Source organism: Ciconia boyciana, chromosome 12 (genome assembly GCF_034638445.1).
Source record: "Ciconia boyciana chromosome 12, ASM3463844v1, whole genome shotgun sequence".
Taxonomy (NCBI): domain Eukaryota; kingdom Metazoa; phylum Chordata; class Aves; order Ciconiiformes; family Ciconiidae; genus Ciconia; species Ciconia boyciana.
In genome coordinates, this window is record NC_132945.1 from 2,316,068 (window position 1) to 2,341,865 (window position 25,798).

The following is a 25,798-nucleotide window of genomic DNA, read 5'->3' on the forward strand; positions in this document are numbered from 1 at the left end:
TCACACCGCTCCAGCACGTGGTGCATCGTGAATAAATAGGAATCCTTTTCAATAGTGTTTTGCAACGAGTTACAATGGCAAATCACCGGGGGTTCAGCTGAGAACCGTAGCATTTACTCTGCTTTGTCTGCGCTTGATTTATACCCATCGAAGACAAAAAGCGGGTTGTGTACAAACAGCGATGAGCAAATCCAAGGAAGGTTTCAAGGAGAAATAAGCCGGGAGTAAAGCACTGAATCTGAATTCTGTTCAGAGCAGGCAAGGAAGGCAGGCAGAAACGGGGAGATACCTTAGAAAGGATAATTTCCAGAAGGTTGAAGGGCAGCGGGTGCCTGGTCCCGTAGGAGGGAGCAGAACCACATCCCCTCGAGCTGGGAGCCTCACACATGCAGCGAATGCCATGGCCTGAGGCCGTTTCGGGTAGCAGGGATGCAGCCCCGCCGGCGATCAGCTGCGCTAAAGAGATGATGCTTGCCGTTAGTTTGCTCCAGCAAGAAGCATCCACGTGCTGGGACAGGACCCAGGCTCCAGGTTACCTGCCCAAAAGCTTGTGCAATTGAATGTCATGGAACAGGAACACAATATTCTAAAGCAAATTCGTAGTCATTCTTTTTCTCTCACTGTTAATCCAACCCAAAAAATTACTTATTCAGAGTGACTGAAAGGCTTCATTTAAGACTTCCATTATTAATGTAAATTTTGTAGTGGCTGGCTACCCGGACTGCATATTGATTGACAAAACTACTAAAGCAAACCCCATTTTCAGAGAACCAGACGTTGATACAAAGTACAAAGCCCAGAGGGGTTGCTTTGCCATGAAAAGCCGAGTGAAAAACTACCTGTGAAGTTAGGATTGCACCAAAACTTTAATTTAGGGGCCATTTAAAGCTGTGATTAATATTGCAAGCACACTCCATGGGCAGCAAAGGCAGCTCTGTGCCCAGTTTCAAAGAAAAGCCATGGCATTGCCATCGCATGTACGTCATGCCACGGCCACTGTCCCGTCCCCGTGCGTGACTCACTCCCGAGCCTCTGCAGGCTTCAGTAATGCAGATTGCTGGCAACAATATCAAACTGTCCTCTGGATCTGTCTTGAAGCTTTAGAAATAGCAGTTAAGAAGCAAATCATCCCCGGAGAAGCTATTATCTACTCGTCTCATCATCTGATGCTAATGTGAGATCCTGGCAGACCACGACGCGCATCCGTCGTTTCCATTCAGAAATGGCATGATGGGAGAGTTGTGAGTATAATAAATTGCCACAAATGCCTTTTCTCTCGCTCCCATCATGAGTACTTTGCCCTCCCGGCCGAGCAGACACCGTAAATCAGCCCCACTGAAGAACTTCTTTGGTCTCTGCTCGGAAAAACAACAAGATTTGTGCAAACAAGGCTTCGAGCACTGGTAAACAGGAATTTCCAGTCTGAGCTGCCCATCGTGCTGTTTGCATGACGGTTTGGTCCAGCCTGAGCCAAGCAGGGCAGCTCAGGGCTGCGCTGGTGCAAGCATCTGGTCCTCCTTGCTTTCTGCATGTCCCCACTACTGCATTGCCCCATCGAAATCCCAGATTTGATTTATTCCCCTGATTTTGCAAAGAAGCAGAAGGGTTGGAACAGGCTGTTAACGTGCATATTTATGCCTTGCATTATTGCCTGTGAGAGCAACCCTCTTATTAACACAGGCAACACCCTTTTAGATGAAGAACAGCAAAACCCAGAATTTTAAACATACACATTCCTATGAGAAGTACGGATCGAGTAACTTGAACAGAAGTCACTGCCTTCAGTATTAAAAAAAAAAAATCTAGTCAGTCTACTGACTGTTAATATGAGATTTTAGAGTTTCACCTTACCTTAAACCAAAAATAAGTCTTACCATAAACTCAGACTTGTTTTTACTGCTTAAAATTAATCGGTGACACAACCATTTCAAGACAGTGTAGGAAACTAAGCAAAAATGGTGTGTTCATTAGTGATCAGTTTGAAAGATTTCAGTTCATCATTTAGGTCAGTGGAGTTGTGGAGATATTTGTTCCTTAAGAATTATAAAAATGTATGTTCTTGCCACAGCCTCGCTCAAGAAAATGGTAAAAAAATGTGCTTGGCATGCCAAGATCGACACACAAAATGAAAGGAAATGTTCAACACGGAAGAAAACAAGAATAAAGAAAAATTTTGATTTTGTAATAGGAAATAAATGGATTTACCGGGGAGCTCAGGAAGCACCAAGCGTCTCCCCTTGGGAACAACCGTATCCGAGCTGCGGAGACGGGCACGTTTGGGAGCGCAGGGTGGGCAGGGACCTCAGGAGACCTCCTGGGCCTGGGTGGAGGCAGGCTCAGCCCTCGGGTCCCCCCTCCCCGGCCCCGCACAGGGACCATCTCCCGCAGCCTGGGCTTACAGAGCGGGGCAAAGCTCCCCCGGTTTCAGGGCTTAATTGCACAAGAAGGACCCGCGAGGACTCTGCTCTCCACGTGCCCATTTTTTCCTGACCTCGTGCCTGAATTCAGCACTCACAAGATGATTATTCCATGACTCCTCTCACAACAGCTCATTGTGCATCTTTCTCACACAAAGCTGCTCGGGCTCTGCCAGTGCAATTTTACCAACTGAATGGGAAGAGGTTTTTTGTTAATAAAAAAAAAAAAGCTGAAAAGGCACGGAATACAAAGAAAATCACAAGAAAACCCGGTTGTTTTGGTCTCACTGGGAAGAGACAGAGGGTTGCTATCAACACCCACATGTACCCCCATCACTACCATCACCGTTCACTCTCTGTGCCCACAGGGATGCTCAGGGTCCCAGGGACGTGGTGCTGTCACCTTTCAGGACTCGAAAGGGCTTTCGCCCCCAAACTGGAGAGAGAATAAACAACAAGTGGCATCCCTGGGTCCGAGCTTTGCCAAATTCCCCCTCCATTCGCCCCACAACCCCCATTTAAACTTGACCTTTTGTCCAAAACCCCACACCTGGAATATCTCAGTGAGCATTATTGATTGTTGTGTTCTTTCCTTTCCCTATTTCCCACCAGGGACGTAGTCCTTGGCCAGACACCTCCTCGGTAGGCGTTTGGTATCTCCCTTTCCTTAAGTCCTTTCAAATTCGCTCTTCTCTGGAAAAACACTGCTCGGTGATGGTCAATCAAAGCAATTTTGTGCAAGGCCTGGCTTATTCCCCCCAAACTTGCATCTGAAATGCTGATACACGCAGTGTTCCCCTCTACACTGGTAAGCTGGAGCAACGCATCTGTGAAGACCCACTAGAAGGCAGTGTTGGAGAAAACTCCATAGAAACTTCTCATTCTGAAAGCTGCAGGTCAACAAACCAAAGGAGTGGATTTTCTAAGATACGGACCTCTGTAAAAAACATGAACTGCTTCATCCTAAATTATTTCTGGTAGATTTTGCATGAGGTGACTGCAGGAAGAGGCATGAAGATCAAACTTCATCCCTGCCAGGGAAATCCAATAGTAATATTTTAACACTGGAAAACACAGTTTATTTCATGCCTGTTATAGAAACGCCCTTAAAAAGGATCTAAAGTTGAGATGTGACCTGCTCCATGCTGCCCACGCAGACCAGGCTGCTGGGACACCAAAGACATCCAGTTGAAGTAAGCACCAAAATGCACTGAAATGAGCCCAATTTGCCAATTAAAAACCAAGGATGGAGTTTCCAACCTGTTGCTGGAAAGACAAGAAGTGGCTCCCCTGAATTTCTTGGCAGTGATCCCTACTCCTGCAGAAAGGCTTGTGAGCCAGATCTCCGCGTTTTTCAAAGACAGGCAGCAGCAGAAGATATCTGATGAGCTCTATGAATAGAGTTGTTGATTCACTGGAAAATACAGGAAAAACAGGGGAAAAACAAATCAAGTCAATTTAAACTGCTGACACATTTTTGTTATTGGTGAATGAAATGTAAAAAGTGTTTTGAAGCATCGCAATAACTTGGTAGCCCACACAGAAGAATGAATTTCTGATTTGACATTAAGTATACTCAGAATAAAAATACCAAGTGTGATTTGGTATACAAAGCAATTTTGAACAAAAAAACCCCACTTTTGTGAAAATTTTTGGAAATGGAAATATTGAGTGATGGTTTTCAATGGGAATAGTTTGAGGAAAATGAAAATATAGTTCATTAAATCTCTCATCTTGAATTAAAATACATAAATATTTTGAATTAAGAATTTATCCTTCCTCTCCGCCAGGGTGTGTTATTCAAGGGCAAGTGGAGTACAGCAAAATGGAATTACGGTCCCAAACACGGATGCAACTTTCCCTTCCACGTTTGCCGATAAAGGTGTATGTCTAGAGGTTTGGCCAAACAGATGCTGCAAATTGAACAGAACTCAGGGAACTTGGTTCCTATTCAATGTTCAGGAGGCTTTTAAAGTTACATTCACAAGAAATTATTCTGTTCAGGAGGTATTTGTCGTGACATGAAAAATCAACAGTGTTGAAAGGATAAAAATTCAGTGTTTGAACTGGAGTGCACGAGTCCTCCCGGGGTCTCTGAGCAGGAATGACGGACTGCTAAACTGCAGTCATCTCCCTAAAAATAAGTCCTATAGGGTGATTAAATTGTGCTGGGATTATTTGCTTGTCTAAATGTCAGGAAAGGATTTTATACTCTTCTAAAGATATATTGTCAGTGGCATTTCTTCAGCTGAAAGGCTTTGCAAGTGAAAACCAGTGCACGCTGCCAGCACACTTCCAAACTCTTTATACTTTTAAGCCAGCTCCTTTTAATGCGTTTTACTAAAAGGTTCCTCTTTTAATGAATCTTATCCTGAGCATCCGTTTGCAGTCGGGTTAATATAGAAGTCAACTTTTTGATGCCGATGAGCAGCCAGCAAAGGTATCGCTGGGTCTCTCCCCATCAGGTCCGGCGTCCCACGGGCAGCGACCCACCAAGAGCCCGCAGCGGGCATTGCGGCGACCAAAGAACGTTGGGGTAGGGCTCGCTTTCTTTATGCAGAACAGGACAAGATAAAAGTATCGTTTTTGGAATACCATTATTAGGGTATTCTTCCCTAATGATCTCTAGGCGGAAAGAAAGGCAAAAAAAGTGTAATCTGATCTGCAACGAGAAACATTAAAATATCTTAGGCGTAACTGTAGTCTTAGCGTGGCGCTACAGAACAGAGCTAAGGGGTTTGGGTAGCCTGATTTTAACTTAACATGTTTGGCTTTCTCTTAATTTTCCCCTTAAATGTCAACTTCCTAAATTTATGATGCTCATTTGGGAGATAATTAAAACAGACTCCTCATGTATATTCTTTGAATCATTAAAGCAGGTCCTCCACCTTCACTTCATCATCACCGGGAATATTCATAAAGCAAACGTGCTCCAAATGAAGTCCCAACCTTTATTCAGGAGAGAAAGGAAACTTTCCCATCCTGTCGAATGTTCATGCCCACATTACAATATTCTTAATTACTTTGCTATGCAGTAATTAGTCTCCATCTGAGGCCAATATTTAATGAAAAGCAACCAAGCATAAAAAAAACCCCTGATGAATAAACTCATAAAGTCTCATAAACGGCTGAAGCCATCGGTGGAAAGGGGCAAAGTTTCTCCTCTTCTTCTCTTACTTCTTTAAGTTCTCACCTGTCCTCGTAACACAAATCAGGGCTATTTTCTTGCTAATCCTCTACGCAAGAAAGAGCGTGCCACCGGCTGCTGCTGCCGGCAGAGAAAGCTGCAGCCCCACCAGCAAAGGAGCCAGCACTTGGGGACCATCACCTCCGCGCCGGGCTCCAGAGGAGGTTGTGCTCCATGAAAACCCCTGTGAATATGCCCTGGCTGAAAGCATTAACGATAACACAGTGTTTTTCCTGCGCTTTATGGGTAATCATTTACCGAGCAGCTCAACCAGTTCTGCCGGGCTGCCGGCCCTGGATGCTGCCCAGCGACCCAAGGCAGGGCTCAGCCAGGTCTCTCCCGAGGCTGGCGCTCGCTCTACAGAGAAGTTGTTTGCACGGAGCCATGCTGGTGTTGCATAAAGCGTGGTTAAATATAAGTTACGCTGCATTTGGATTTGCCACCTGCCCTACCTTGCTGAGGTTTTTCCCCTTCTCTGTGTGTCCTGCAAGTCTGTAAATAGTCTTCAGTGCTTCCCAGGAGGCTGCTTTTGCAACTGCACATCAAACGTGGTTTTTAATCTAAGATGTAGACGGTGTTTCCCACGGTCTGGCCACATGAGATGGGACAGGGCAGGCGGTCACTGACCCGCGCTGGAGAGGCTGGTTGGGAGCAGGAGCCACCGCGGCACCGCACCGTAACATGGAAAGTGTGAATAAATCTTGTCCTTCTGCTTGCTGCCTTTATTTGATATCCACTTTGGGAAACTTCCTCTGGGGTTGTTGGAGAAACAGGAGAGAAATGAACCAAGAGAAGACAACTTCTCCATGAAGCTTCGTTGACAAAATCGTTATTCCCATCTTCATCCCATTGAACGTGGTTCGGGATGCTGAGCCCAAACTCAGTGCAATTAAGGTTGCATTTGCTCCCTTTGTGTGTTCCCATTTTCATATCATCTTTAATTACATGACTGCATCTCGTTTTTAGCAACGAACTCAGTCTCTGGCTTCCTTCAGTGCTCGTACGGCACATCTTCACTTCACGAGCAGCTCCGCAACATTTTGTTTGCGTCACTTCCCGGGGTTCCCCCTCCTTCCCCACTGCACAGGGGTGCTCCAGGCAGCGCAGTTATGGCAGCTCAGCCCTGAGCCAAGCACATCCCCAGCCTCAGCACTGGGAAGGAACACCAAAATTATGGTCCGGTCACAAAATGCTACAGTTTTGGTGGGTTTCTTAGCGCTGCCTGGGAATGACGTGTTGGGGAAAGGGGGACGCAGCTCTCAGGGCGCCTGGGCAGTGAGAGCATCCCGGGATGCGAGGATGTCCCAGCTACATCCTTCCATCACCCGTACACGTGCCTCCCGCCGCTCCCACGGCAGCAGTGCTGTTCGACTTGTGCTTTCTACAAACTCCAGGGAATAGAGAAACACAAAATCCAGATTTTTAAATCACAAACCTTTGCCGTGCTTGCCATCCTGCATTTCCATTATGGTCAATATTCTATAGAAAAAAGACTATTTCTTCTCTCAGATAAAAAGTTGTGGGGGTTTTTTTTAATGAAAATGAAATAAAGAGATAACTTCCATTCATCAAGTTTTGAATGAAAAAGTAATATTCATTTAGGCCTCACAAAGAAAGAAAAGAAAGAGAAAGCGGGCAGGAGCGGAGGCCGCTCAGCCTGGCTCCCCAGGGCATGACTGCTCTCGCACAGACAGACATTCCTGATGCTGGGCGTCTTCCAGGTCAGCAGAAAATATGCGTATAGGGAAAAGAGCGCACTCATCAGCCTGCAAATTACATTTTCTAGTTTCATAGAATTAAACCCAATAGAGACACCAAGTCATTCCGTTTCTGCTCTTTGTTAGCTTTGGGCTACCTGCTGCAAAGGAATAACTCACCCATCCACACTCAAGAGGTGGTTGAGAAATTGATTTATTAAGGCTCAGCCAGAAGACAAAAATAAACCTAAGGGTGGCCAAGACAGCTGGGACCTGACTCCAGAAACTGCCAGGACACAAAGGGACCTTCTGCAAAGGGTTCCCAAGAAACTTAACCAGGCCCCGGTCTCTAGTTGGGAAATTCAGACGGTATCACGGGGACCAGAGGAAATGGTCACACCGAGTTTCCAGCACACGTGTGATACCGGCTGGTTTGGCAATGTGCAGGTTGACGTAAGAGCCCGTCTCCTGCAGTCTCCCAGAAAAACTGCATCGCTTGCGTAAACGCCCTCCCGGTGTCAGGGGGAAGGAGAAATTGGAGAAAGTGGGGAGAATAAAGGGTCAGATGTGGTGGAAGAGCCTTCGCGCTGCTCCGTGGTGGCACCGAGCCATCGGGTCTCTTCACATGTCACAACAAATGTGCCAAAAACTTCAACAGGCTTTTCTTTTTCCCTCTCCTTTAAATTAAAAAAAAAAAAAAAAGTTTTAAAGTTAGGTTTCATAGTCTTAAAAGTGCTTTTCCTTGTTGGGTGCTGCAGTGCTCTGGGTGCCTGTCCTGCAGTGCAAGCGTGGTCTCCATGCCATCACGCAAGGTGTGTGTGGTCCCCACGCCACCACGCAAGATGTGTGTGGTCCCCGTGCTGCCGTGCAAGGTGAGCATGGTCCTTGCGCCATCATACAAGGTTTGTGTGGTCCCCACGCTGCTGTGCAAGGTGAGCATGGTCCCTGCACCATTGCACAAGGTGTGCATGGTCCCTGTGCCATCGTGCAAGGTGTGTGTGGTTCTCAGGCCACCATGCAAGATGTGCGTGGTCCCTGTGCTGCCGTGCAAGGTGCACATGGTCCTTGTGCCATCATACAAGGTTTGTGCGGTCCCCGTGCGGCCGTGCAAGGTGAGCATGGTCCCTGCACCATTGCACAAGGCTTGCATGGTCCCTGCGCCGTCGTACAAGAAGTACAAGACAGCAGCAGCCTCTCATGACACCATTTCTTGCTCAGACACAGAGGGGAAATCCATGAAAGCTGCTGTAAAATCCTCCCGGTGCAGCTCCGGCTCATCGGACGGTCCCGCTGCGGCAGGGCAGGCAGGTGCAGCAGGCGCAGAGGCTGAGCGTCGCCGTCAGCAGGGCCGAGAGCCGCAACGGCCGCCGGTACGTGAAGGCTTTCTTCACCTCGCCGCCGGTCTGGGCCACGTAGTCAAGGGTACGCAGGACGTAGTGCTCCACGCTGTCGGTGGCCCCTTGCTGCTCGGCCAGCAGCCCCTCCAGCTGCAGGAAGAGCCCGCGCAGCTCCGCCATCTGCTTTTCCAGGTCAAGGAGCTGCCGCTGGCACGCCTGGGCTGCAGCCAGGTGCTGCTCGGCCTTGAGCTCCTCCAGGTCCCGGCCCACGATGCGGGGCGCCTCGGGGCTCTCGGCCAGCCGCTCCAAGTCCTCGGCCCCCAGGTCGATGCCCGCCAGCTCCGCCTGCCTCCCGATCCGCTCCTTCAGCCTCTGCCAGTAGCGGCCCTCCCGGGCGTAGTGGCGGGTGAGGATGGCACGGTACTGCCGCAGCAGCAGCCACAGCTGGGTCCGGCGGACGCGGGGGCCCGCTCGCCCCATCCCCCCCTCCGGCGCTGCCGGCAGGGCGCTCAGCCGGGGCCGCAGGGCCACGGCCTCGCGGGCAAAGGCGGCTCTGGCAGCGCCGAGCCCCTGCTTCTCGCCGGCGATGCTCTCCTCGGAGGTGCAGCACAGCACCGCCTGCTGCGTCCTGTCGATGCTCTCGGAGAGCTGCTCCAGCCGGTCCAGCGCCCGCCAGAGCTCGGACGCCTCCCGCAGCACCCGGCTGACGGGGTTGGCATCGTCCCCAACGAACGCCACGTTGTCGAAGCACAGGGCATCCTCGTGCAGGTCCCCCTCGGCCGCGGCTCGCCGCCGCAGCTCCGCCAGCCGGTCCCTCATGCTCCAGGCCGGCCGCCAGCACCCTCCGTGGGACGGGCGGCACACGGGCCCTGGGAGGGGAAGCGCGAGGCTGGAGCTCCCTGCGTCAGCAGGAGCTATTAAAACCTTCCCTCCCGGCACCCGAGCAAATATTGATGGAGGCAGGCAGGCCGCCCCGCGTCAGCCGCTGGGCCGGACCCCACCACGCCGTGCCGCCGGCAGGGAGGGGAAAGGGGTTTTGCCGAGAGACGGAGCGGGAGGAAGGCAGCCTGGGGTGGGATGGCTGCCAGCGCCGCCAACACCTGCGTCACGGGAGAGGCTCCCCTGGCTCCAGTTCCTCCGGGTTTTAAGACAAAGGACTCGTATTCACTGAGAAACAGTGGAGCAGCTCTCAGCAGAGAAGGGGGCCGCCCTCCCGGCGCTCCCCCAGCCTCCCCGTGGTGGCACCTCCGTCCCGCACCCCGAAATGGCTTCGAGGGAAGAAAGGGCATTCAAGCGAACATACATCACGCTCCTTTCCAGGCCTCTTAATGAGCCTTGAAAAGCAGCTTCGATGAGGCTATAATAACTGAAGGGCAAGTCATCCTATTGCAGTGCCTATTTTGAGTTGAAAAGATGGGATGGAGGCAAAGCTTGGCTTCCCCCTCCTGCGAAGGTCGGCAAGGGTCCGAGAGCCGGCCGGTGCCCCGTACGCGCCGCCGTCGCAGGCAGGGCCCTGCACACGTGAAGCATTGCACACGTGAAGCATTGCACACGTGAAGATCAGGGCTTTCCAGGCTGGAAGGGAGGGTTGGGATGACAGAGCTGTCCTGGGCGAGGTAGAATTTGGTCCACACGCTGCTGAAATGCATAAAAATCACAATTTAATTCTACAACTTCTGCAAAAATTACCGTTAAAAGAACCCCAAACTTCTACAAAACGCATTTCCGAAGTGCATTGGAAGAATAATTGAATTGTTCTCTACCACACCGATATTTTATATCACATATTTTATAGCATGTATTCTCATATATGACCTAAACATATGATGATATAAAGTACATGATATAACACCTATGATATAGTATCTACGGGAGTGACAGCAAAGGATGGGTTGACGAAGGTAAAGCAGCTCTGAAGAGAGTGTGATTTCTTCTCGCTAATGCCATTTGACGGATGCACTTAGCAGGGGGGCTTCAGCATCTGTGCAATACAAGTTTACTTTTGTCCTCTGTAACCAACAAGGCCAAGAAAAAAAAAGCCCTTCTGTTCCTGGGGCCTGGAGTACGAGCGTTGCGTTAAAAAGAAGATATTCATCCGCATCTGAAAGAAATTTCCATTTGGCCCATTTGAATCAGCGCAGTAAAATGAAATGTCAAATAAGTCAAGAGATTAAAGAGGGGAAAAAGCCAAAATACTGTATTGCGAGAGCAATACACGGCGGGATAGGCTTGAGAGATTGCTGAACGGCAACCGCAGGGAGGCTGGCCTTGCTCGAATACCTTGCAATAGCTGGTTTTGAGTATTAAACAGGCTTTAAAGCCTTTGCGCAGCGTGTGCGGGAGACGCAGCCCCGTGGCAGTCCCCAGCGCCTCCCCGCTCGTGTCTGGGACAGCGCGGGGTCAGCCTTAGCGAACTTCGCAATTTAACCGCTGGCCGGTGATGGCCAGCATCAGCCCCCGGCCGAGCCCGCAGAGCCCCGGCCCCCCGGGGCAGTGCCCGCCTGCGCCGGCCACGACGCCAAGGCGGCTTTGAGGTGAACGCGGTGCCGTCCATCGCCCGGCTGCGGGCACCGCTTGCGTAGGAAAAGCCCTGTTTAAACAGTATTATTGCTACTATTTAACGAAAGGGCAAGAACAGTGATGAAAAAGGAGGAGTTCTTTGTTTTGCATTAAATACCCCTTAAAAACAGGTACGACCTCCTCCTGGAGCTGAATCTCACCGCCTGAACCGCCCCGTGTCCCACGGTGGCAGGAGGGACCTCACCCAGAAACCTCCTCCTCGTCGCCCGTGCCCGCGCCGGTGCTGCTCAGGGAGGCTCTGCACAGACCTGTCGCCCCGGAGAGCATTTTTCACAGAGTTTCCCAAGAAAGCATTAGCTGTTCCTCTCCTTTTACCCAGGAAAATGGTATTTTGGAGCCAGGTCGGATGACGATTTGGGTGACAGAGGCCCAGCGAGCCCTCGCCCTTGCCTTTGGCCAAGGTGAGGGTCTCCGTCCTGGCCTGCTCAAGATCTGCGGTTTAGAAAAGTCTCCATATCCAGTTTATAAAAGTTTCCTTTTTATAAGTATAAAATTATCCAGTTGAATCAAAAAGTGATTTTCTTTTTACATTGAAAACTCAATTTTAAATATTTTTTTTTTTGTCTTTCTAATGTCTAAACTATTTAGTAAGTAATGCAAAACAACATAAGAGTTTATCTTTTTTTTTATTAAGACAATCCCACAGCTGGAAAATGAAACATCCTAGATTACATAAGTGACTTCAAAAAAACTCTAGAAAAAAATCTTTACAAATTTACATTTGTACAATACAAAAACTAACAGCTCATTGCATATAAATATTACATTTGGTCTGCCAACAAGTGGCATCAAAATCCCTGAAGTATTCATTTAAAGGGACCTGAGATAGCGGATGTGAAGATATGGGCATAAATATCACCTGGAAAAAAAAAAAAATCAATATAGAAAGTAGACATAATTCTAATAGTTTTGTGCATTTTTGGAGTATTTTAAATCATCCAGGACATGAACTGGAGAGCCTAAATCACGTGAATTTCATTGCTCCAACATCAACTGGTATTTCTAAATGAAGTCTGCTATAATGACTCATGGAGGAATGAATAGCCTATATTAGTATTTCTACAGAAAAATAATAATCCGACTTTGATTTCTGAGTATATCCGAGCAGCCACCACTCTCTGAGGAGGCATTTTGAGGAAGAGAAACGGAGGATTTTGATTGTATCTGCCAAAGAGCGGTGCAGCCGTGAGGCTCGCGGGAATACCAACCCCTCCTGCAAATATTCAGGCAGGACCTCGGCTCCCCCGGCCTCCGGAGCAGCTCCTCTCGCCATCCTGTCTGCTTCGCACAGAGCCAGAGCTCAGGAAGATATGCAGTGCTTGCCAATTAGAAACAACAAAAACTGAGAAACTGCTCTTAATTGTCCACCGGCTTCAGTATTTTCCACATATTTACACGTTTGTCAATTCCCAAATGCGGCCGCCGTTATCTGCCAGGAGTATTAACTCGCAAGTGCAGCACTAAGCTGCTCGGTTTTCCTTTAAGTTCTCACAAACTCTTATCAGGTACCCACATCCATGCACATAAATGTATTTAAGCACCATTTTTATAATACTAGAGTTAAGGCTGTGACAGCAATTCCACTGGAAATCTAATTTTTCAGGGATTCATAGCACAGTTGTGTAAGTTTGCTGTGGGCTGAACATGACATATTAAAAAGGTACAAGCTTCCAACAGGTCTTTGCATTTCTAATACTAAAAAAGACAACTTTTAGACTAAATTTTGCAGGCTGTTACTTACTGTACATAAAGGAGTTTTTTCTTCAATGTGTAAACCTCTGATATACTAATATTTGAAAATTATCTATCGCACATGCGCAGTAATTTTCTATAATACATACTTGTAAGAACACAATGACAGCTCCCTACAATACTAAATATAGATTTATCCTTGGATTGTTAACTGCTCCTTCAGTCTATCGTGTAAATAATCAGCATTTTATAAAACTTTGCATGATGGTTTAAAAAAAAAATAAATCAAGAAATGTAAACACACAAATACATTTTTTAAACATTGAATTCATGACACAGACCAACGATAGCAGGACACTCCAAGTCAGGGCTGACAAGACATCCGTAAACTTACAGCTATTCAGTTTTCCCTGTCATTCACCGCTCAGATTAAAGATGAAATATTACTCAAGTTCTTATCAAAAATTAGTGATTTAAACTCATTTTCTCACTGTTAATACTGTGTGATTTGGAACGGTTGTCAAAAACATTCCGGAGACACCCAGGAGCAGCCTTTTCAAATGCTTGACGAGGTTCATCTTGCTTTTTGCGGTCAAGAGAGCCTCCAAACATTGTCAAAAGCAATACATTGTAGTTGGTCTTTCCACATTTTTTTAAGTACTTGAAATCTCTCTTTCCTACGCACCCAGTGTCAGTTCTTTTCAGTGCCTTAGGAACTGCCCAGTCTTCCTGCGTTCGTGCAGGAGAAGCAGCTGAGGTGTACATTTAAGAAAAACGTTCAGGGAAAATTAAACTACACAACAGGACGCAAAATTTTAAGCAGCCAAAAATCCTCCGCAAATGATTTCTTCATGATTATATTTAGCTTGTTTATCTGCAGGGTGGGGGTGACTGGGATAAGGGGGGGTGGTCTCTGCTTAGTCTATGGAGAAAGGAGTGATAGAAAGACAGCGAGGAGTGATAAAACTCCCCAGACCCATCTAAGTTCAAGCACCGACATGGAAGTTTCACGGGTTATTTGAAACAGAAATATCTCGTGAGGCTGGAAGCACACAACTTCTACAAGGGTTACGTTAACTGCAATTCACATAGCAAGGGAAAAAAGGAGAAATTAAGCAGACACGGAGCGCACGCGTTAAGGGATACCAGGCGGAACTAAGTGTTGGTTTTTTCCGTAGCTGTGTGTAGGCAGCACAACAGGAGCAGTCCTGCAACCCCCGAGAGCAGAGCAAGGGCAGGCACGCGCTGCCCCGTCCCATCGGGCAGCATTGCCGCTCGGGGCGTGGGTGCCCACGCTGGTGCAGAGCAGCCGAGAAGCCGGCCCTCAAACTTTCCATCTTCATTAAATCCACCTCCAGCGATGTGGGAACGTTGCTAGCAAAGTAAGGCAGATATAAAAAATATGGAAAGCCGTGGGGGAAAAAAGAGGGATAGAAAGAATTCAATCTTACAGTCTAGCTGAAATAAAATTCATCAAGATATCATAAGTTTCCAAAAGAGTATCCTAAATAACCTACAGCGGCAATAAAGGGAAGCTAAAGAAGAGAGGTGGAGCACGGCAAAGAGTAAAAGAAAAGGTGATAAGAGAAAATAAAAAGCAGGCAAAGTTTGGGCTGAACCGAGACAACAGCACGTCTCTACCGCAAAATAAGCTTCGTCGTTCATGCCCTGGTCCGGGAAGAAATGGGAACGCTACAGAGACAGGAGATTTGTAGCTAGGAGAAATCCGAGAACAGAGATGCACGCACGACTTTCAGCCCCATCTCCACAGAGGATGGAGCGCGTGGGGCTCACGCTCTGCTGCGAGTAAAGCCCTGTTTTCCAAGGTGTCTCCGAATGCCCTCAAGTCCCCCCCGCAACTCGGGAGAGGGATCATGCGAGATTGCACACCTAGAGAACACCCTGAAGCACTGATGCCCGAGAATTAATCCTACAGCAGCAGAGCTGCTGGCCTGCCTGCACGCCTTGCTAGCCTTCAGGAATCTGATACATAATCAGACCTTCAAACCCTTTTCTTCGGCAGAGTTTTGGAGTTTTTTGTTAAAAGTGCAAGGAGAGAGACTATGCTCCTGACTCTGCAACACACAGCGGGCAGTGCAGCCTGCTAGGAGCTCGGCAACTTCATGAGATGCTGGCTGAGCAGCCAGGTTTTGGATCAGAGAGCGAGACGGTACAAGGTTTAAATCATTTTGCTGCTTCTGCTGCACCTGTTGGGGTGATACGAAGTTTTCTGCAACCATAAGTGGCTCCTGATAGGATCTGGGTTTTGAGAGAAAGTGTCCAAGTTACTACGAAATTATAATTATTCCACAGAACGAGGCTATGAGAAATCAATTGCCTAACTCAGAGAAAGAATCCAGATACAAAACCAAGTAAAAATAACATCTCTAAAACCAAGTTATTTCTTTCATGCTTATAAAAGGTTCTCATGCACAAAAAAAAGCTTTTTTTTTCTTTTTTTTACAATAAGCAATAGTTCTGTTGTTCTAGCACACCCTGCTGTCTAGCTCTTAATCATGTAACACACTTGATTAATACTTACGCCACAGCAAAGTGATGCTTCACTGTTATCTTCACAGTACTTCATTACATAGAAAAGATACATTTAAGAACATATTTAGTATTATTCTAATTGCTGCTAAAATACACAAACTTATAAAATGATTTCTCTGGAATCCACGTGTTTTATCTCTCCCCAACCCCTAGACAAAATAAATAAGTAAGTGGATCTTCGGCCAGTCAGAAATATATGAAAAGCATTTCTTTTGCATTTCAAGATTTTCAGGCTTTAGAACAGAAACCATAGTGTTTACATTAGCTCAACAGGACTGATCTAAAAGGGGTATGATTCTGACTATGAACTGATGCATACATGCTATTCCTGGTTACCATATGTAGAAGGACCAATCAGTCAAAGAAATAATACATTTCTTATAAATATATATGTGTGTATATATATACATATATATGAGAGAGATGATAGGACAGGTGTTTATATTTTAAAGCCCGATACAGAACTAGGAGAGCCTCTGCACTTTTTTTTTCCCTCATCAAAGCACAACTGAATCAAGTCCAGAAATGGATTACAGCCGATTCAAAGCATTCCTTAAAAAATTAAAAGTGTGATTTCTGTACTGTACCATAAACTCATATTAATGCTCTGAGCAATTTAGGATATACTCTCCTCCATCACAAAACTAAACCTCTGCATTTTTTCAAGTCATTTTGCATCTAACTAGAATTTTTGGAAAGCGAGATAAAATAGCTAGTGCTTAATATAGAAAGTCAAAAATTAAACTCCTTCTGCATCTGAGAATATACATGGGTCACTCTTTGCTGCCTGAGGTTTTCCAGAATTATTGACCAAGCTGTGCACAGAAGAACTTAAGGATATTGGATGAAAGTTTAAAAAAAACCAAAACAACTCCACCAAAACTTTCTAGTCTCTTTTTTCATTTGTTCTCTCTGTGTAATCTAACTCACTCTCTTAACCAAGCTAGAACTGTCAGATTCGTTTAGACAACGGGAGAAAATTGAAGTCCCATATATATCCCAGCCAGACCCTACAAAGTAAGAGGCTGCTCATCTCCAGCTCAGCCCAGGCCAAACACCCGTTGACCGAGGAGCAAGACTACAAACATCGTCATATACTGTACTATTACTACCAAAATGATTTCTGTTTTCAAGTTAGCATTTTTCAGGATAACAAGAGTACAGTGCAACACGAATTCTCTTCTGGAAGCTTGAGATACAAGAGTCTGTCTGGAGGACGTGAACAGGAGCTTATCCGTACAGCCAGCCACCAGAGGTACCAGAGCTCCCTTCAGCTCCCTCATCACCTTCAAGGGGCAAATTAAACCAAACACAGATTTGCGCCGAGCAAGTGGCAGCGGAAACGTGCGGGAGACAGTCGGCCTCTCTGCACAAACGAATCACCATCTGCTGAAAACATTATGCTTCTGAAAACTCCAAGAATGACTTAATTTGTTTTCGTTGTGTCAATATAATGAAGATAATAGTTACTCTACGACTTTGTGAGCAATTCCATCCCTCTACGCTCCTTCTTGCCTCTTCTTCAACACGTACTGAATAATAGCATCTATTTTCTTTTAAGTTTCCAGTAGTTGTAAATAGAGGTAGCTGAGCTACTATTAAAAATCACGTTATGCTTTGAAGAGGAGGAACCTTTCAAATGTTGAAGTTACCCCTTAGCTGCACAATCTCTATTAATACTATAAAAATATGAGCGGACAAAAAGAAAATAGATGCAAGTAACTTTTGCATTTGGCACCTTTTGTCTAGATATTCATACTTCTCAAGTATTCTCTTTTTAATAAAGTTAATGCACACATAGGACACACCACATCAAAGGTTTGCTACATATTTACAAGGCACCAACCCTTTGTCACTTTTTACATGAATAGAGAACCGATAGAAAGCACATCAGGACCCCCGTAACTGTAGTATAGACATACTTCAGTTCAGCACAATTCATGAACGTTTGGCCTGGGAAGATTAAAATAATCCAGATCCTTCTTACAATATAGAAACTGTAAACATTTTATAGCTGCCTTTAGGATTGGTGTATTGTGCAAAAGTTATAATTATTACTGTGTATAAGGATTTATGGCAGAAACCACATAAAAACTCTGTAAGAAGGTGCTATTTCTATAATACAAAAACAAAACAAGGGAGAGAAGTCATAATCGTGACTCAAAATGTCATGTTCTTATTGAGAAGCTGGAAGCCTCTTTAATGTGATGAACTCATAGTGTGTGGGGAAGAATTTCTGTAATTTAAGGCCTAATGAATAAGGCTTGTTTTGACCAATGAAGTGTGGCGATCTGAAGTTTTAAAACAAACGCAAACTGACATAATGGAAAAGCACCACTGTGAAACGTGAGTGGAGTCCCCGCACAACTTGCTTGGTAGATTTTCTGGTAAAATCCCTGCAGTAGAAGGCCATTGAAGTTCTTTTAAAATTGTTCCAAAGTTTTTCATCTGTCAATAATTCCATCCCATGAGATGGCTGACCCTGGCTTTTTCTGTCATTTTCCGCACCCTGCCTGACCTGGAAGTACCAAGGTTCAAAGGATCCTCGGTGTGCACAAAATTGTCATTATCAGAATCGTCATTGTACAAGACAGTTCTCCTGCCCTCGTTCCTTGTTTTGATTCGAGGCGGTCTACTGAATCGCCCTCCAAACACGTTTTCACCAAATTGTCCTCCAAACAGATTTTCAAATTCATCATCTGTAATTCGGGCACGTTTCGCTCTGGTGGCTCCTCGCGAGGCTCCTCTGCCGCCTCGGCCTCTTCTTCCTCCCCTGCCGCCGCCTCTTCCTCTGCCACAGCCTCTTCCGCCTCTACCACCTCTTCCCCCTCTACTCCATCTCCCCCATCTCCCCCATCTACCTCTCCTCCCTGTCCCTCTGCCCTGCCAATTCCGTTTCCCACCGGTGATTTTTCTTTTGATTTTTCTTTTGGGTTTTTTGGATTGCACAACTTTGCTGTAGTCATGGTCTCCATCAATGTAATCCTGGTCTGTTCTAGATGTTGATTCAGAGTCTGAATCAGAGCCACTTCTGCTTTCAGAACTTGAACTGGATCCCGATTCCCCACTTTCCGATGAAGATAAACCAGATTTTTCCTTTAATTCTCTCTTCTTCTTTTCCTCTTCCTCCACCTCCTCCAGATGCTCATCTTCTTCTGATGCACTTACTAACTTCCTCTTGACTCCTGTCCGAGGTTCTCTGCCATCACCATTTGGAAGTAGTCCATCAGGAGAGCGATCTAAGCAAACACAAAATAACCCTATCGGTTATCATCATCACGCCTGAGCCAAACAGGATACAACAAGTGGGATTCGCCTCATCTGCCTTCGAGGTGTGCTCTGGGGATGATCCAGCTCTGAGCTACTCACCACAGATGACCTTTACATGCTGTGGAGACAAACAGGTGCTCTAAGGGGAAAATTTATCAGGCAAAGTAAACAGAGTTCATCTTATCTGGAAGCAAGGACTGCAAACTCTCTTGTCTAAGAGTTCAGTGAAGATACAGTCAATAAAAGGAGCCCAGAGTGACTAGGTTAGACACAAGCATCTAACATTTAGTCAGATGAATCCTACCTAGGGTGCCAAGGCAGAAAAAACTCTAAAATCCATTTCAAACCTGTATACATTAAAGTAACACTCTGCAAGCAGTATTTATTCTCCAAACGCATGATCTCAAAAGGCTTAGTGCAGGGAACACTCGTGGCAAGCACCATTCCAAGACAGTAAATAACCCAAGAAAGCTCACTAGGATTGCTGAACACCTTAACTTAAAAATATATAAAGTATCTTGCTGGCTTGGGACCAAAAATACTAAATGTTTTCAGAGTTATGAACCTGACAATGAAGATTAAAGATCTTCTTTAACACGGGATATGAAAAGCTCACCTGCAACATAAAACACTGCTGCAGCACAGTAGTATGGACTTGACAAAGGCTTCAGGGTTTCAGCCAGTGCTCCTTCAATGCCTACCTCAGTGGAAAGTCTGATTAACATGTCCCAGAGACAAAATACCATCGTTTTCCAACAGTGTTTCCCTTCTAATCACAACCACTTAGTCTTGATTAGGATAAAAATATTTAAATTTTTTTAAACTTTTTTCATCTTTGGTTTCAACTTGATTAATAAAAGGACAAGGTTTTGGGGTGGGGATTCTTTTGGTTTGGTTTGCCTTTTTGTAACTCCTGAAGGAACTGTAATTCTCAAGAAATTTAAGAGCAATCAAGCTTTTCCATCTGGAGAAATTTTAAAGGACTTCACCGAAGTGCATGTGGCATCATGTGCATGCCACGCTCCAGACAACAGACCACAGAACTGTAAAAAGTAAGGTAAATTCAATTCTTTAGTATGGTTTGGGGATATAGCATAATGCTAGACTCAGGCAAGAATATCATAAGCATCAGACAGAAGCAACATCTTTCATTTCTAGTGAATCCAGTCATTCAAAGAACAGAATACTTGTTATTTCTCACCTTGTTTCACTGGTGTAGATTTACTCCTGATTGGTCTACTTTTCCCTGGATCAACGGTATTTCCACTTCGGTTCTGTGCATTTGAGCCCGAGGAAGATGGCTGGCCTTCCAGCTCTTCACCAGTGGCTGAACCCAGAGGTTCTTCTGCTGTATCTGAAACTTTAGACAGGACACCACTAACGTGACAGACTAACTTTTATCCTCTATTTATAGGGTTGTAATGCAAGGCATTTTGGGGAAGTTTTGTATCACCTGAGTTAAGAGCCCAAGTCAGGAGGTTGACCTCGCCAAGCTGCCTCTGCAGTCTTGAAGAGACAGATTTCTCCGGGGTGTAATCCAAAGTAAACTTAATGTATTTGTAATTGCTGTATGAGAAAAGCCCGTATACAGGGAGTCCAGGCTCTTGTCACTAGATTAATTCTTACCAAGGACAGACCCAGGTTCCCTATTCTCTGACCCTTACCAATAACTTACCAATAGCTGGAGGGCCAAGCTCACCTAACACAATCTACAGAGAACATATTTACATGACCTTGCTACTTGCTCTTTCAACAAGTGGGTTTTGCATGTGTCTCATGAATATAAGATTTAAACTGAACATTAAATATCCTTCAGCTTTTTCATCATTCTGCACATACAAGTTGCTGCAGGAGAAAGGATGCATTTTAGGAAATTTCTCCTCACCATGAGATGAAACTGAAGAACTAGTCCTAGTCAAAGGCAGTGAGGTATTCTGGTTGGGTTTAGGTTGAATCTTCATTTGCTTCTGTTTCCCTTTTGGGCTGAAGACACAAAATATCCCAAAGAGATAAAACTGTTAGTACCAAAAGACTCAAACACAAAACCGATTTCCCCTGCAAAGTGTCTTGGTTTTTTGCAGTAAACGCATAACACAAATGAGCTCTTCCCAGTGCTTGCACAGGTGTAGTAATACTGAAAATAGTGATAATATCATTCTGTTTAAGAAAGGCATATGAGTTTGCAAGAACAAGATTTTGTCTCACCTTTTAAAACAAATACTGTTTAAATAGATAATGTATCATACAGAAGTCAGAAAAGTATTATACAACACTTTTTTCAACAGTCACTAAACAAAGGCAAAAAGAAACTTGCTCTTCCACTTTCTCCAGAGGAATACTTCTAATTATATAGTCTTTCACTTACCAGAATTATGCACAAACTACAAAATAAGCATGGAATTTGAGCTCATGGTTTTATCACCCAAAAGAGCAACCAAATCAGTAAATGAGCAATACTGTTACTGACTGCTTATTCCCGAAGGCATGTCTACCACTGTCATCTCAAAGGACACTGATAGCAAGTCTCACTATCATTTCATTACCTAGATGCTCTGCTAGTTGATGGTGAACTGCTACTGCTTCTTAGCCGTTTTCGGTACCGTGGCCTTTTCCTCTTCTGACATTGCATTGCTGACTTGTACTCAGAGATGATAGTTTTCATATGATTTTCAAATAAGGCAGATAGTCGAAGTGTCATGCTGTAAATCTGGAGCGAGAAAGCATGGTCATACTTACTAGAAGCTGAATAACTAGAAGATCAGCAAAAAAGTCACAAAGATGCCCAGACTTTGTAGCACAAAACAAAAATTCATGGTGACATTCAGCTACGAGGTTCTTTACAGATAATTTCCCTCCATGGTACATGCGTATTCTCGCAACAGAGTGTTTTCATGAAAGGATTTAATTACTTACAGTACAAAATATTTACAGAGTTAAAGGAAAATGGATATCTAGATTACTGAAATCTAGCCTCCTTTTTTAATCTCCATAAAGCATGGAAGCACGCCATAAGATAACTTGAAGTACCAAGGGAAAAACAATTGAACTTTGCTGCCCCTCACCTTTGTTTTTTGCCTTAATTCCCTAGTGACGAGTCCTTACATCACCCCCACAGAGCTGCACACAGATGCCAACTAAAATGTCCTCATTCCTAATTTCTGTAAGCCAGATGTCAAAATCCTTAAACCATTTTCCTGTCCTCTTTCTAGGCCTTGCCTCTGTGTAGCCGCATCCACAAATTCACTCACGGCTACTTCTCTGTATTTCAGACTGTGTTTACTTCTGTTCAAGATTTTACCTTGGATGTGTTTGAGTTATGACAAACTAATAGGTCAAACTCAGCATAAATAAAACAAGGTTCTTGATTCCTTCCTCATACCCATACCCTTCTGCTGCATCCAGTCTTCTGAAAATTGGGTAAACACCATCAAGATGTTATCATCTTATACTCAGACCTCTTCCCATTTCTTGCAGTCTGTCTGAATATAAAATCTCTTTGATATAGAGTTTTCTTTGCGTTCATATAACTTAATTTTTGCCCAGATCCTTATATTTTAGCAATGTCTCTTTCTTTAGCTCTGGTATGTAGTACCCTGCCCTTCTTGTCTCTGTTCAGGATGCTGTTGAAAAGATGGTAAAATGGGCTAGAAAACCTCAGGATGTTGGCACACTTCTGGCAGCAGATGAACCTGCAGTGGCAGAAGGCCCAGCTGAATGCCCCAGCCCTCCAGCAAGGGTCATCTCACTGAGGCACTTCACACTATTTAAGCAAATGGATATTGATGGGCCACTCTATTAAAGTAATTTGGGAGTTGACTCACAAGCTGTTCAGTTATTAATACACAGGGAAGTTCCCAGGGAGCGTGCGGCAGTAAATAACTCACCAAGTTTACTCTGGTATCAAGCACACATAAAACACCCTCAAATCACCTGTCTTCTTGCAATCCTCTACAAACTTCCTTTCTAATGAAGCGAGCAGAAGTTACTGATCTTTATCTTCACAGCTTACCCGCAGCCCGCCTTTCAGCCCTTATGCAACACCAAGAGTTCAATCTACCTTCGGCGACAGCAACTTTGTGCTTTCTCTCATGCTCACTAACACTCGGCTGGAGTTCCCCTCTCCCACAGCATCATCCTAGTACAAGCTTACTCTCATCGTCCTGCTTACACAAAACAGAGTGGTTGTTATTCCACTGATGAGCTAAGACTATTACTCCTCAAGTGACAAGTAAGGTCACACGACCTCCTGCTTCCTCCCATCCAGCACCGTTTACACGTGCACTGAAAGCTCTTTGCAGCACACTCTGCTCCTTCTCCTGCTTGACAGCGCCTAGCATAATAAAATCTCGTGTTACACCATGTTAGCTGCCACATGAAAATCATACAGTAATATTAAATTCCATGTGTTATTGTGCTTTAAGTAATAGTATCTCAGTCTAGTCCCAAATGCCATGCATTTCTTAATAGTTTATAAGTGCTCCAGTTTCTACACAAGAAATATTAGGCAACTTTGTGACCAGCACTCGTATCTATGCTAAATGACATGTTTCAGAGATGTGATTTTGTCACAACTTGAGCATCTTATTGAATATGCAGCTTTTCCAAATAATAATAAGGTCATTACAATTTAATGTCTGGAAACACAGTCTACTTTTCTGTCTACTTTTACATTATGAAGACATCAACCACTCAAATTCTATTTTGCATCAACAGTGGTTAAAACTGCATCTGTGTCCTCATGCCAACTTGTGATTTTTTGAGCATAAACAATATATCATGAAAACATTTGAAAATTTTAGAATCTTTTGATCATTTAGCAGCTTAGGAAAAGCTGACAGGCAATGTGCTACACAGGAACACATATCAAAAATAGCCATGTTTACATGATCAGTCATACACTTAGTAGTCATTTTACCTCGCTCATATAAAAATATCTATATTCTGGCATTTTTATCTCCCCTTTCCCTCTTGCCATATCCTGTTTAGGGCTCCAATCCAATACATTTTTTCTGCCTAAGTAGATCCCTATTCCTGCATGCAGAAAAAAGCCAGATTAGCACCCGAAAAACACAGGCAACACTGTGTGAAAGTCTTGCCAAGTATACTAAGTAAACTAGAAAAAAATTAAGTATCATAATGCTCTCAGTAGAAACATTGCATAATACTTGCATTAACAGTAGATTAAAAAAAGATCCTACTCTCTATATATGCAGTTATCAAGCTGATAGCCTTGTTTCCAGGAATAAATTATTGAAGAAATAAAAGCAATTGGTGATCAGTTTTCTGCTAAAAATATTCCAAGAAATAGTTGCAACAGTAACCATGCAATTTCTCAGAAGCTTTCAGTTCAGAAAGTTCAGATGAAAATGAAATTCAGAAGTGATCTGCGTGTGCAGAACAAAGCAAATTTATAACCATAGGTCCCAGAATTGACATATACTACTTATTTTTATTTCACAATGCAGTGCTTTGCTCTCCAGACACAGACCTTATTTCATGCACTGTATTCATCATGTAGGGCCAGGGTCTTTGTAAAGAAGGCATTAAAATTTATTACTTACTCGAGATTTTTTATTAGGAGTGTAAGCTTTAGAGTTGCAGAATATTAAACGAATATCTTTGTAGAATTCCAAGGGACTAGTGTAGTTTCCTGCTTCCAAGGTTTCTTTCACAGTGCTGAAGTCCATAGGAGTGTCTACGATATCTCGATAATCCTGTAAGGATACACAAGAAACTACTAAAGGCTGACAAATCCTACAGCAATAAAAACACCCAAGTGTTCATCCACAACAGTGGCTCTCAAGTAATTATTTCTACTTGAGAGTTACTGCAGGTAATTCTCTGAAAACATCAGTGCACAGAACATGGTGTGTTCCAGCTCAGAAAGGGAGAGGTTAGAAACATGCCCAGCATGGATGTTTTGCCAAAGGATGAACAATAGGCTTTTTTAATTTTGAAGACAGAAGTTATACTTACAGGATAGGAGAAGAGATCAACTGGCTGTCTAAAAGGCTCTGAGTCCTCTCTTTCATAAATCAGGTTTAACAACTGCTTGCATTGCTCTTTCCAAGCATCAGGACTGGCTTTCATGGGCTGTCTTTTTATTCGTCGTCTTACCTGCAGGGAAACAGATGTATTTCATAATTTTTCAGAATATTCACATTTTTCACTTTAAGTTCCTATTAATTTACTAGTGTTATGATTCAAAGCAGATTTCCACAATTAAAAACAGAATTGCAGTAAGATTAAAGCATAGCTGATGGCACAACAACATGCAGTATGCAAACTGCAGAAATATGCCTTCTCTGGTCATATATAAACACTGACACCCATGAGAGGTATGCAATATTTCAGATCCAGGCTTGCTGGTTTTGTCAGCTTTCATCCAATTTTGATTGAAAATTGACTCTTTCAAGTCAAATTTAAAAAAAAAGATTCTCCATCATTTAAGTAAATTTTCCTGCACAATAACTTCCTTAGTCTGCCAACACTTACATACACACGCAACTGAATTCACAGTGCCCTACAGACTACAGGCTATGACAAATTTAAACCATTCCAGACCTAAACGAGTGTTTCAGTACCTGGTCTATCTCCCTTCACAAGCTAGACCAAGCAGAAATGTTTACTCACTCGTCTTTTTCCAGAGGAAGTTCCTGGAGCGTCTGAATCTACATCTACTTCTGCCACCTAAAGGCAAAGGTAATGATTACACACATGCATGCTTGTACGCACCCTCAGCAATGGAAAAGGGTTTAAAACCAAACCGCCAACAACAAACCCCACCATTTTAAACTATTCAAATGCGATGAATGGTTCAAGCAAAACAGAAACTAGCTTCAAACTAGAACTTACGTAACTTAAAAAAAAAAATTGAATGGCTTATCTTCAGTCCTTAAGACTCAGCAGAGTCTTAGTCCTGCAGAGCTGTATCCCCTTGCCTAAATGTTCATGCCCCGCTCACCTGTCCTGAGTTTATTCAGGTTTCATGTAGTGCCTTACTTACATCAAGAGTACGTAATATTCTTTTCAGAATCTCGATTTAGAAATTACAACAAAAACTCC

General features: G+C 44.4%; 2 protein-coding genes across 3 annotated transcripts in view; both read right to left on the reverse strand.

The window, feature by feature from the left end:
- Nucleotides 1–8,575: 8,575 nt before the first annotated feature.
- Nucleotides 8,576–9,457, reverse strand: LOC140658549 (syntaxin-1B-like). Its single transcript, XM_072877115.1, has one exon. The coding sequence runs from the start codon at nucleotides 9,455–9,457 to the stop codon at nucleotides 8,576–8,578; it is 882 nt and encodes a 293-aa protein (XP_072733216.1).
- Nucleotides 9,458–11,837: 2,380 nt separating this feature from the next.
- Nucleotides 11,838–25,798, reverse strand: part of BRWD3 (bromodomain and WD repeat domain containing 3) — a 64,156-nt gene continuing 50,195 nt past the window's right edge. For both annotated transcript variants that reach the window (XM_072877536.1, XM_072877535.1), the window contains exons 34-40: nucleotides 25,367–25,423; nucleotides 24,710–24,850; nucleotides 24,295–24,447; nucleotides 21,277–21,440; nucleotides 20,619–20,716; nucleotides 19,935–20,093; nucleotides 11,838–18,702 (exon numbers count right to left, since the gene is read on the reverse strand). In XM_072877536.1, coding sequence (XP_072733637.1) covers nucleotides 17,915–18,702; nucleotides 19,935–20,093; nucleotides 20,619–20,716; nucleotides 21,277–21,440; nucleotides 24,295–24,447; nucleotides 24,710–24,850; nucleotides 25,367–25,423 — 1,560 coding nt within the window. In that variant the 3' untranslated portion in view covers nucleotides 11,838–17,914. The remainder of the gene's footprint in view (nucleotides 18,703–19,934; nucleotides 20,094–20,618; nucleotides 20,717–21,276; nucleotides 21,441–24,294; nucleotides 24,448–24,709; nucleotides 24,851–25,366; nucleotides 25,424–25,798) is intronic.